Source organism: Hirundo rustica, chromosome 7 (assembly GCF_015227805.2).
Source record: "Hirundo rustica isolate bHirRus1 chromosome 7, bHirRus1.pri.v3, whole genome shotgun sequence".
Taxonomy (NCBI): domain Eukaryota; kingdom Metazoa; phylum Chordata; class Aves; order Passeriformes; family Hirundinidae; genus Hirundo; species Hirundo rustica.
In genome coordinates this window covers 37,179,551-37,193,206 of record NC_053456.1, presented here as the reverse complement: position 1 = coordinate 37,193,206, position 13,656 = coordinate 37,179,551, and the positions used below count along the sequence as shown (strand labels likewise).

Genomic DNA, 13,656 nt, shown 5'->3' with positions numbered 1-13,656 from the left:
TCTGACTACCAAGTAAGACCCTCATGTGGACAAAACAGTGATAATACGATCCTGATTTCTCTCTTCACCACACATTACACTGTGAATACTTAAGCACTTGAATTCTTCAGACAAACTAAGATTCAGACACGTAATCTGTCACGAGGAACACGTGACACCAACAGCTCCAGGACCACTGCATCCTGCAAAAGGCTGAGTCACACAGACAAATCAGTGTAGAGTGCTCTCTTGCATTAGCATGTATGTAATCCAAGGGTGGAGACGTAGAACACAGAGCTGCTATTGCATGCACTGATTGATAACAATACCACCAAAACTCAGGGAATTAACTGGAGCTGCAGATGTAAGCCTCTCCCCAGCATTATTTTAAAACAGGTGCTGGCCTAAACATGTGCGAAGAAGAGATTCTAAACTCAGCTCCTATTTAGAAATTAAATCACCATAACTCAGTAGCGGTGGACTAGTTTGGGCTTATTTGCAACCAAAGCAACATAGCAAGTTCCTTACTGGAAGTTCAAGAGGACAGAAAATGGCAACTATGAGAATCAGGAATGCAAAGATTCTGAACTTGGTGTGATACCAGCTCCCCTTAAAACAGGCAAAGGTTCTAAACAGAAATCACCACCTATTTACGGCAAAAGATCTGGGTAAAAAAACAAAAACAAAACCAACTCATTTTTGTTTCCACGTATTAGAAACACTATGTACCCATTAATGCATATTGTATCATAGAAAATCCACCCAAAATAAGCCATTGGAAATTCTCTGATCTGCGTGGCACAATAGTCACATGGAGCTGCTGTTCACCAGGACATAACTAAATGCAGCTAGACTCACTTCAGATTCCACAGCATTCTCTCATTATCAATCAACAATTCAAAACATTGTATTAAATTCTACATGTACAGCAATTAAAATTCTTTTGTACCTTTTCATGTCACTAATCAGCCTGTTTTTCTCCTGGACCACTCGCTTATGATGCATTCGATGGAAGTCTCGTTCTTTCTGCATTTTTAGGAGAGCCTCTTCTGTTTTACTGTGTGCAAAAACAGAAAATGCAAGGCAGCAGTGTTAGTCTCCTCCTGTGAACTGCATCAAGGTATGCTGAATACATATGGAATTAACTTTCAGATCTGCACATGTCTGCAGTATCTAAGCTGGAAGTTCTTGGTAGTACAACCTGTGCTGGAGAATATGCACTTTTGAGGTTCAAAACCATGGGCACTCTTCAATTTCTCTCAGATCCTTCAGACAGAATCCATAGGGGTTCTGGCATTATAAACCTCAGAGTTGAGGTCAACTTTATGTTGAGCAAAAGGAGTCTCATGGAGGTACAAAACCCAATCCCCTTGTTTAAAATTCTATGTTAAAGTGTATTGACAATGCTGACAATATACTGAAAATACTGATTTTTTTAAAAAATATTTACATCACATCTGTATTGTTGCCTTGCAAATTAATTTGGAGAGCCTTCTGGAAAAAGCTGGGCCAAAAACGTTTTAGGCTCTCTTCAATTATGTTTGTAACCTGCCCCCAGGTGCTCCCTGGATATGAGAGCAAGCAGCAAAAGGACTCCACTTCAAAATTAATTATAAACATACTGATAACCTGTTATTCTCTGAGTACATTCTACACACAGCCAGGGGATACCCTGAGATGTTCTGCTCCATAAACTTAAAAAGAAAATACTCTGCATATATTCAGTACATTTTCTTCTTACCTTTACTGATACGGGTTTGGCAGGAAAGATTAGTAGATGAATTGTTTAACTGCAAAGGAAGCTTGAAATTAACTTGCATTGAAATTAGATATTTGCTTCTTGCAGAAATGAAGCTCATTTCCTCTGCAACAGGAGCTGAAGAATTAGGTAAAACCAAAATGAAAACTGAGTATGCCAAAATCAGAGGTCCAGGATGAAGATCCATAACTGCCAGTGCATTATATTTCATAATTTAAAATAGAAATAATTTATATCTGCTGTATATGCAAGCACTCTATTTGTTCCCTATCCAAACTACCATCCTGCCACATGTACATCTGTATGTGAATTGGTGCTTGCAGCACAGGCCTGAAGGAGAGCTCGGTGAATTCACGGCAGCAGCTCTGGGTAAAAGCTGAAATTAGATACCCTGATCTGATGTGTGCACAAACACCACCAGCTGGGAAACAGAGGAACTGGTACGGGAAACAAAGCCCACGTTAATGATTCTGCTCAGGCTTCTACAAACATCTGAGAGGTAAATGAATCAGTGGTCTCGGGACAGTTCTGGGAAACAACTCCCTCACCACACCACGCTCAAAATCTGACTTGCCATAAAGACCTTGAATGCAAACCCTGTCCCTTCAGAGCTCAGCAGATGGCTTGTTCTGAGCATAAAAGATACAGCCATATCCAAAATAAAGCCAATATCCACTTCTTTTAGGGAAGATATATACGTCAAAGCCTGCAGGTCTCTCCATTAAACTTCTCTCCAGAAAGTACTTTTGTTAAAATAGTGGAACAGGACAGGGTGCCACAAACCCAAAAAGGGATTTTCAGAGGCAAGTTACATGACCTGATCCCACTCAATTTAGGTGGGACTACATTCCCAAGATGCTGCAACTCACAGCCCTAAAATTTTAATAGATATAAAGACAGTTTTACAAAACATGTACTTTAAGGTTTTTACTCTATCTAGTTCAGTGGCATGGCACTTAGTCACGAAGATGCTCAATGCACCACACAATTAAACAGCTGCCTTTAAATATGGTGCACAACACAGAAAGTGTGCCCTTTTTATTTTTTTATTTATGTGCAGGAATAGTTAGATTTTGGTATGGAAACAGGAGCTGAACTGAGAATTTTGCTGCTAATGTCACTAATCAAAATAACAAATATGACTTTCAGGATTAATTTATATTTTGATCATTACTTTGGCTGTAAGCTGGGTGTGTATTATGTTTCCAAAAAGGAAAGAAAGGTACCTGCAAATGTTCACACTTGATGCTGTGAACTCAAATACACACCTTGAGCAAAAGCTTGACACAACTTTGATTCTATCTACGTAAGAAAATAAAAGAAAAACATTTAAAGAGTTTTTAAATATCAAAGTTCACAGTCCCCATGACCAACACAATCTTACCCTGACACATTTGTCTGACTGCACATATTTAAATAAATAGGCAACAGATAGGGGCTGGCCATAGGAAAACAAAAAAAAAATCTGGTATTCAAACGATTTTGCACCATCAGATAGGCTGAGTTTATCATGGCTATGAAACTGCAATCTATTTTCAGTTCAGAAGAATGTTACCAGAATATTAAGTGACCAGACACCACTGAAGATGATGAAGCAGAATTAACCAGTCTCGTTTAACAGTTAACAATTTTCAGCGTTATTTACGAATTTTTCCTGTATATTGGGAGGAAAGCCCATGCTGCCATTAGGGAAACATTCAGCAGATAACAACACCCTTTGGCAAAAAACTGGGGCTCAAATGCAGCCCTCAAGATAAAAGAAAGGGAGCACATTTGAGGTACCCTTTAACTAGTGACACAGGGCAAACCAACCTAAAATTAATTTTCCTCTCTGTCACCACACAATGGTCATTTTTAGAAATCACTTAAATAAAGATTAGTAGTGTATCTGAACTTTAAGGTAATAACTACACTTAGTTTTGGAGTAAAAGGATTATGCTGATATTTATTTCTTTTAATGTATGCAGAGACATCAAGAAGTCTTCAGACATCACACAAGCCATAAAAAATATATGCTCACGATACAGAGGAAATGAAGCTGACTGTAATTTTCCCTTTAAATAATGAAACACCACAGTGAAATCTAACCAACAGCCTGCAATCTACTCAATTTGCCCTCCTGCTTGCATGCAATCATGTAAATACTGTATTAAAATACCCAAAATACAATTACAGTTAGCTTCTAGACACTAAATGTCTTCCACCAATTGCTAAACAACATTAAAGCAGGAGGTAATTGGTTTACAGTCATTTATCCTGGGCCCCCATACTGCCTAAGTCCCAAATAACATCTCTTTTCTGCAAGACGGCCGTCAAAGTACCAAGCTCAGAAAGACCAAATGTAATTAAAAGCTTTCCTCAAATACATTTCACAGCAATGTAGCTCTCAATCAATGTTTTCTGAGTAATCCACAGAGCAAAACACAGGATTTCCTTGCTCACAAATCCTTGGTTTCTAACCAGTCAAATCAGCATTTCTCCCGTGCTCTCAGGCATTCTGCTTTCGGAGTCATTCTCTCTGAAAACCTGAAAACTCATGTTGTCCTCCAGGTAATTCTGGCTCCTGTTGGAATGTTTACCACAGCAAAGGCAGTGACTCAAGTTACTGAATGTATGAACAAGAAAAAAATGCTATTAACAGTCACTACACTAAATGATTTAGTATAGAGCATTATGACCAGGGTTCATCCAAAAGGCATAAAAGCCTGTAGCCCATGGTATGTACAGTAAAAATGCTCAATTTCACACATTTCAATTATTTCAGAAGCAGCACTGATTTAATTCAGAGATTATTCAAAACAATGTCTATGAAATGAATGTCACAAGTGCTGAACTTTTACCATTACCATCTGTGAGATCTTTGAAAGTTATTGGAAATTAAAAGGCTGAAAAGTGAAGTAGTGACAGAGTACTGTTGGCACAGACCAAGGTTTACCCCTGCCTACACTGCATTCCAGTAACAGCTGACAGAGTATGGAAATAAAGCTCTCCCTGCAAGTGGACAAAGGGGGCTCTGGTTTCAGCAGTGGAAATTTTCACAAGGCACATGCAGAGCCCCGCAGTGTGAAACAGGAACACCAGCGAAAAAGATGTGCTCACACAGAGTCTGTGTCCCATAGAGCTGCCCTGAATATCCCTCTATGCAACACCAAACCAGTGATGTGACCCCTCTGTTTGCCACCAGAGTGTTGCTACTTTAGGTCCCAGCAAACACCAGAACGTGAAAAAGCAGGGCCCAGCTTCAGTTCGTCGACTGAACTTGAGTGTTGGGGTTTTATCTACCAGAGTGCCTGGAGCAACCCAATACAGTGGCACTCCTTTCCCTCTCCTGCTTGCTCCCAGTTGCACATTATCATGTCATCTTTTAGCCTTTAAACCAGAGAGCCACTATAAACTTTTCTGTTCCTCCATAGAGTAAAAAGATACTATTACGAATAAAACCCCAGCTCATTCAGACCATGGTGAAATGAGTTTGAGCTTTATATTGTTAAATAATTATGTAGCAACACAACAAACCCAGGAAAACTCTTATCAAGCCGTAATCTGCTCAGATTATTCTGTTACAACACGTTCTGCTACACAGAAGGGTGAAGAAGGGCAGGAAGAGAGAAAAACGGTGGGGGGGAAAAAGAAAATAAAGATCATTAAAATTACTACTGTCAAGGATAAATTTTCATGAGGGCCATATTTTGTCCTCTCTTCTTTTACTCTGCATGACTGCTTCTTACTCTCCCCCACTCATATGAGACAAAATCTCTGAGAACCCGTTGTCAAAAGAAGCTGCAGACTGAAAATGGACACGTTTTCTCTACGGGCTGTCTCCCAGTGCATCATTATATTGAGACTACACAATATCTGACTTGATTGTTGCCACTGTTTACTAAACTACTTGACTGTGGCCAATTAATTCATTAATTTAAAATGTAATAAATCATTACAATCAGAAAATAATTTAATTACCATTATCAGCAGCAATGATTATTTAACATCTGAATAGTTCTGGGTTTTTTTCATAGAAAGGAACAACCTAAATGAAAACTAGCAACTTGAGCATTCCTGAGGAAAATCAAAGCGATGGAATTAACGTTACAGTTTTATGCTTTGAAACCACACACTGGCAAATCCGAGGTGAGTGCACCATCAGGCCTCAGAGTACATCCTCAATGAACACACATGTGTGCAAACACACCATTCTCCAGAAAAGGCCACGTGACATCGGGTTCATTAGCACAGCTCTCCACTTTGTAGGCCAAGTATTTTAACTCTCCTGACTGAAGTACTGCAGACTTGTAGAATAAACTACTACAGTGTACACACGAGTATAATCAATGATGGTAATTTACAGTGACACGCCATTACCACTAGGCCCAGAGTGATAGATTCTTTGTAATTAAAAAAATGAAGAATAAATGTACAGTGATTTTTTTTCCCTAAGCCGAATGTTTGTGGTAGCTGTAATTTATAGTACTGTAATACAAAATGCACATAACAATTTATTTTTTAGTTCTACCTATTAGGCTCTCATGATTCTCTGTAGTAATTTGTTATGATTACTGGATATTGAAAATTATTTTTGGACTAGTAAATACAAATAAAAGAAATTAAGATTTACATTTCTAACAGAACTCAGAAAAACTTGGACTTTAATTATAAATGTCACCTAGAAGTAAAAGTCTGTGTAGCCAGCATAACAAACAGAAATTTACTATTTTTTTCACTAAGTACTTGAGTTTACTTAATCTGGCCATTTACTACCATATATAAAGAAGTTTCAATAAAAGCAAATAACATACGTGACAGAGTGCTTGCAGTTTTCCAGATCTTTCTTCAAGCTCAGAATCTCAATCTCTAGTTGCTGGTTGCGGGTGTACACGTCTGGAACCAGCCCAGCATCCTCAACTCTGAGCACACCTCTCTCAATGAGTTCATACCTGGTAGAAAAGAAACAGATTTATTTTACTTATTTTAGTCCATGTTTCCATTTCCTCACTTCACTCATGTTTTCCTTCTCGTGCTACCATCTACCTAAACTAGAATCACATTTTTAGATTTACCATCTTAAAGCATTTACCTTCGATGATCATTAAGAATTCACAGCAGTGAATTCACTGCCCCACCACTCTGTTCTATTCTACTGTTTTTCATTCTAAAAGGTGTATTGTTCATAATACTCAAAACACATAACACAGTACTTCACAATTAAACAATTATTTTCTTCCTTTCCTCTAAATAGCTTAAATAAAAGGCAAAAACAAATATTCTTGTTCAAATAGCATTTGCATATACTCACAGTCCTTTTTATCTCACATGCTCAAATACACCAAGTGTTGGTTTGTTTCGTTTTGTTTTTTTTTTGAGGACTCGAATAAGCTGCAGATAATAAGGATGAATGAGCCATTTTCAACACAGAATACAGAGCTCACCAAGGGAAATTCCTTCATTCCTTCCTGCTTATTTTCCCTCTCCTTACTGAATTATATTTACCAATATTTATCTATTTTACCAGCCCCTGAGAAGACTTGATTCCATGATGCAGAAGGCTGAAGGTTGCTTTACTTAAATCCTTGCACAGACTGACTTGGATTTTAAGAAGCAGAAGTATCTGAAGCAGCTTGGAATGCTGGGCAGCACCCCAGGAATTTCACCAGCTATAGCAATAACATCAACTCATTCAGTATCCTATTTTAGGACTATCCATCTTTTGGTGATATCTCAGTAAAACCTAAGAATACGGTACAGACAGAAAAGTGAGACCTCAGCCATGACATCAGTTCAGCAGAGGTTGCACGGAGCTGTAACTAACTTAAATCAGATAAACACCACAACCCCACAATCACCTTCCCTGCTGCGAAGATGTTCTGGGTGGGAGTTCACCCGAAGGAGCAACACAAACATTATTTGTCTTTTCAGGTGAAAAAGATATTGAATCTGTGCTTTTTTTGTTGTTGTTACTTCCAAGTAATAAGAGAGTATGAAAAGAACAGAAGTAAATAGAAATAAAAATCATACTAAGCACTATCTCCTACACCTGAATATTGGCAGCAGATCTGAAATCTGAAGACAGTAAGCACCAAAATCATTCATCAATAATCACGCTGCTGAAAAAAAGCATTTCCAAAAAAAGCTTTTCTTAATATCCTCAAAAAAACTTAAGGGGAATGTTAGTATCTCTGTCCAAATGACCTCCTACAGCCAGCTACGTATCTGCATTCTGAGGATACTTCTTGGAATGCTCATCCCTCTGAATTAAGCTGTCACATTCACCACCAGCAGATGAAAGGTTTTTGAAAAATTTATCTGAACATGCCCACAGTAAAATTCATTCTATCATAACTGTGTTTTCTTAAGTAAATTACTGTAGGAAGAGGCTTTAGCACTCAGAAAGAAGCTTAGGGTTTGTTTTTTTTTTTCTTTCCTCCAAACAGTGACTGATGCACAGGTACAGCTCCTATCAGAAATACTGCAAATAAGGGCAGCCTCACGGCAGAAATTCACAACTCTAGGTACTCCTTTATTTGCTGGAAGCATTTCTGAATGCCCTAACTACACTTCATGAAAACCACCAAGTATCTGCACATAGACTCATCAAACATGGATAATTGATGAACCTCAACTCCAGCAGAGGAAAACATTCTGAAACACGATTTTCACGAAACACAAATAATACCAATAAATTCACTACACCCTCATCTAAGAACAGTAGTGAAAGTGAATGTTTTTGTGCATGTAGCAGAAATGGAAAACCACACAACAAAACAGCACTGAGAAATCTCATTATCTTTCATCAGCCTGGTCCTGTAAATCTCACAGACCTCCTCCATACCGAGCTGACTGCCAAATAGCTGCTCTTCTCACTTCTTTCATTGCATGTGGAAATTAAATTAGTTCCACGCACACACAGGTATTTCACTAAGCTTTTCAGAACTACTGAGTTATAATTCTTAAATCACTATTTAAAATTAACCAAGAATCTGGAAACCTAAGGAACAGATGATTAACTATAATTCTGTCACCAAAGCTCAGTGCAGCCTGACTGAAAATAATACATTATTACTATATACTTTACATTACAACTCCTAGAAACTGGATTTCAAATGCATGAAGAAGCACGGAGGCTCTGCAATAAACCGATAGCTCAGGATAACCTGGGCTCTTGGGATTAGGAGGGAGAGACTGGCAGATGCAGGAATTCACAGCTGATCAGCCCTCTGCACTTCACACTTAAAAGCTGTCAATCCAGTATCTTCAATAAACAACAAAAGGGCTATCAAGTCTTGTATAATATGGGAATGGACAACTGAATAGAAAATTAGATATTCAAAAAATACTTTAACTGTAAAGTTCCTTAAAGTATAATGGGAATAAAAAGTTTTTGTGCAAAACAGCCTACACAATTAAAGAAAAAAAAATCACTACAACTGCTATAAAATTATTCATTACTTCATGGAAAAATAGGATTTTTCATATAAAATAAACCTTAATCAAATCACGGCATTTTATACAGCTGAACAGAGTAACAGTGTTTTCCCAAATTCCAAAATAAACACAGATAATTTGGTCCAATTTAAGTGACCTTTAGTTCTCAGACAGACAATAATTTCAAAGCCAGCCTTTTGAGAAATTTTCTCTATGTTAATTAATTTCTCATTTTAAATTCCATTAGTACTTGATCACCACAGCATGAGAGCAAGAGTGCCGTCCCAATACATAATGAGGAACCCGAGTATACTAATCTGCTCTCACTTTCATTAATATTGTAAATTATCCATTTCAAACCAACATGAAACGTTCTGAAATAAGGTATTAATGCAGAAAGTCTCTATACAGTAAGATTAGATACTGACACAGTGAGCTCATTTGTAAAGCTACTGAAATTAAAAGTATAACTTATAGAGAAAAAAAATATGTACAGTTAAGAACTTACAAGATAGGGCCTGTTAAATCCTGCACTTTCTGTTAAAAAGCAATTTGAATTTTGCCATTGGTATAAAGTCAAACTTTAGGTGGTTCAAAGAAAGCATTAGCTTCATAAAAAGGTCACTATTTATATCTGTCTAGTATTAATTATCTTTTAGCATAAAAACTAATAGACTTCAAACTTAATGCTATTCATATCAGTCCTTTTGTTGAGAAAGAAGACAGAAGTATAGTGCTCCTTCTCCAAGGGATCATTGAAGTCCATCATTATGCTACCAAAAAGCAGATCATTATTAATTCCAAAGGCAATGCCTGATTGATGAGTAACACCAGAGCCTTGCAAATGACAGCACAGATTCCACACCTGAGAATATTTCTAAGAAAATTTAAAAGCTTCACTGCTTTGGTATGAAAACATGTTTCTTTTTCTAATTTTCAAATTACACAATTTCAAGAGACTTTACTGTAAAAAACCCTCTGAACTTCTCATGTTTGAAACTGAGAACAAGATTAATCAAAGAGAGGTGTTTCCACTTCTCAGAATTTCTCCAACACAACCTGCTGATTCAAAGCAAGTCTGTAACTTCATGTATTTCAACTGAACTTTATGACAAGTGTCATCTTTTGCTCCAAAGTCACTCAGCTCTCCTCCAAAGTTTTGCAGCATTCCTAACATGTAATTTTTACTCAACGGTAAAAGAAGTATATATTCTGCAGGATATATGAAGAGAGTGGCGTATTTAAACAAAGCTGTACCTTTAAACTTCTGCATAAAGTATGGACAAAATCCCTGCAATCTACAAAATCTTGGAAAAAGAAGATAGCAACAGCTCAAGAGTTTACTATTCTGATTAGTGTATAAACTTAATCTTAAAAAAACAAAAAATATTCATATTTGTTAACTGCTGTACCAAAATTACCAAGATTATTCTACTCACACAAGGGTTCCTCATTCTCACCAGGAATACACTTGTTTGTCAAAATACTACATATTTAGGAATGAGTTGTACTCAGGAGAGTCTTTTGAAAAAATATGTTGAAATATCAAAAATATTTAAATCCTGACCATCTAATACCCAAAGCAACACGATCATTAAAATTATTTTACCATTCAGTCTGGAAGCAGTCAAGGGTTCTAGACATTCCCAATCTGACCAGGAAATTGCAGAAGTAGTCATCCAAGGCTTGAGGTATTTCTGATACCGATTTCTCAGAAGTCAGAACCGACTGCAAAGCCTGAAATTAAATTTTGATAACTGTTAAACTTACAAGAAAAATGTCATAATCATACTTTCTATTTCTGAAAGTCATCTAAAGTCACACATTTACTGTAGTACAGCTGAATGTTCCCCTTGTCTCTACAGATCAGAAGTGTAATCAGTGATCCTTCTAATGGCAAGGTTTGTGAAAGACTATAAAGAAAAAACTCAATCCTTTCCTTTAAATAAGCAGGTATTCCAAACCTGACATCATCTGGTAGAGACTTGAATGTATTAAAACTGATGGATGATGTTTTGTCACCGACCAGAGTAAAGAATCAGTCCTTATCTACTGAAGAATGTAACACTCTGAGGTGCCAGGAGAATGGCTTGTATGCTTTTTGCAATGGTGCATGCAATGGAGGGACAAAGAGAACCTCATCTCCATCACCGATCCCAAAGGAATAATTCTCACAAAGACCAAGTGTCCCTTTCCTCTCAACATGCCCCAAAGGAAGCTGCCAGACAGCCCTGCTACAAGTGTTAGCAGAAGGCAGATGGTGCACCAGAGCCTCCTGTGCAGCTCCCAGCACCAGACAGACAGACAGCTCTGTAGAGAAGATCAGCTCATGGGGCGAGCACACTACCAAAAGCACAATCAACACAGAACAGAGCAGTCCTACGACAGAGAAAAATATAAAAAACCCTTTCACAGCTTTCTGATGCAATGCAAATCTCCTCCCTTCACCTAGCGCTGTTCAGCCCACAGCTTAGTGCTCAGATCTCCCTGAGAGAATTCAACATGCAAGAAAGTACGGGGAAAAAGGAAAATATGACCCCGTCTGAGGCTACTCCCCCACAAAACGCATTTAAAGACAATGACATGAGAGAGACTGCCACAACTCGGCAGCTAAAGAGGTGACCTTATTTCATTCAGAAAACAAATGGATCGCAGTGACTTGACATACCTAAACATGAGGGTCTTGGCTTTTAGGAGCTCCACATGGGCACAGTGCCACAACGGACCTGCTCGACAATGCGTGACAAGCTACAGGACTGCACATGCATCTTGGTGAGAGATTATAAAAAATACCACAAAACTGCAGAAACCCACTGAGAGATTTATCAAGCCTTGCTAAAAGCCCTGACTGCAAATCATTTCCTCCACCCACTTATAAAAGAATCTGTAAGGGCAGGCATTTCTGATAACTCCATTCATTTCTGGCTTACTCATGCCCTTAGCGGCAGCTCTCTCACCTCAAGTGCATAAATTACCTGGAGATAAAGACGTTTCTCTCGATAAAATAAAAACACCAGAAAAATCTCTTGGCCATTTTGTATAACACAGAAAATGCTATCTTCAATCCAACCAACCTACCCAACATAACCAGAAAGGATTGTACATGCCTGATGGAGGCCACTGCCTTATGGCTAATACAATAAGCCAAGTGCAAGGTAATATTTAGCATACTTTCATTACTAGAGCCCCAGTACATCTATTTTCTAATTGTGGTAATACAAGAACCAAAGAGTACATGGGCAGACATGCAGCTGCGTCCCTTGGCTTGCTTCTTTCTTTACTCCAAGAGAGGCAAATGTCTAATATTGCTGTTTGTAGTTTTCCAAACACATCTACAAAGCCAGGCTTCGGAAGAAATGACACAGCTTGATTCCCTTAATAAATGGAAAATTGATAGGAATTCATTTAATCCATGCAGAAGAGAATTTATTAGCGGGATACCAGCACTGAGCATCACTTCAGGAACCAAAGCTCGAGCGGGGAACAATACAGGGAGAAATGAATCCAGTCTAACAGGCACGGAATCTCAACGGGGCCTCGGGAAACCAGAACTGAATTCCCAGCTCTTTCCCAGACTTTGGGAGTGATATTAGGCCAACCACTTGCTGCAGTTTCAGTGTAACCATGGCAGACTACCAACACAATGAAAATTTTGTCATATATATTTACTTGTTTGGAAATGAGGAAAGTACAATCACCTAACACAATGCAAATAGACATCCTATAGCAGCTGTATGGACAAAACCATCGTATTAAAAGAGTCTGACCATGAAGTCAAAATAAATTAAATATTTGCTTTGTTAAGTATTTATTTGTGTTAATCAAAATATTCAAAAAAATGGTGGGTGTGAAGATTGTAAATATGGCCAGTAAAATTAATTCATTTCTAAGAGCCTAACTTTGGGAACTTCCACAGCACTTCTGAGAATTTCTGTCCACTGAAGAAATATGAACACCAAAAAAATTAATAATCTCTCTGGAAAACAAAGTAAGATGTTCTCAAAAAACTTAATACATTTAAGACTATAAAAAGGGAATTCAAGGGTTTTAACATGTTTAAGCAAACTGAAAATCAATCATACATAAATAGCAACATTAATGAATGTCAATGTTACTTCTCATTATCACTGTAGATATTAAGAGGACAAAAAACTTGGACGGAAAATCTAACAGCTGTAAATACTCAAGAAAGTTTTTCAGTGAGCTTTCATCTCTGTGTGGCTTTCCAGAAGTTTTGTATTCTTTTCCTACAGTCCCTATCCACTGGGTATTTTTTTTATATGCAAAATATTTTTTGCTTGTGTTGAAAAATAATTTATATTGCTTTAAAAAGTCTCAAAAAAAAAAAAATTACAATTGTGCATAAGGGCAAATGTTGTTACTCAGGTTAGAAACTCTGGATAGTTTTAGTATCTGCAATTGGAAAATACCCAATTTTTAATATTTTTGGATGACCACTGATCTATGCACCTAGCATTGCACTTAAATACGGGACTATGTAC

The 13,656-nt window shown here is 37.6% G+C and overlaps 1 protein-coding gene across 11 annotated transcripts in view; it reads right to left on the bottom strand.

Moving 5' to 3' along the window:
- SPAG16 (sperm associated antigen 16) overlaps positions 1-13,656 on the bottom strand; it is a 373,943-nt gene that overhangs the window by 354,992 nt on the left and 5,295 nt on the right. For all 11 annotated transcript variants that reach the window (XR_005701600.2, XM_040069138.2, XM_040069137.2 and 8 more), the window contains 3 exons: positions 10,764-10,891; positions 6,532-6,669; positions 929-1,036 (listed from right to left, as the gene is read on the bottom strand). Coding sequence is in view for 10 of the 11 variants with exons in the window: in XM_040069138.2 (XP_039925072.1) it covers positions 929-1,036; positions 6,532-6,669; positions 10,764-10,891 (374 nt within the window). In the remaining variant the exon portion in view is untranslated. The remainder of the gene's footprint in view (positions 1-928; positions 1,037-6,531; positions 6,670-10,763; positions 10,892-13,656) is intronic.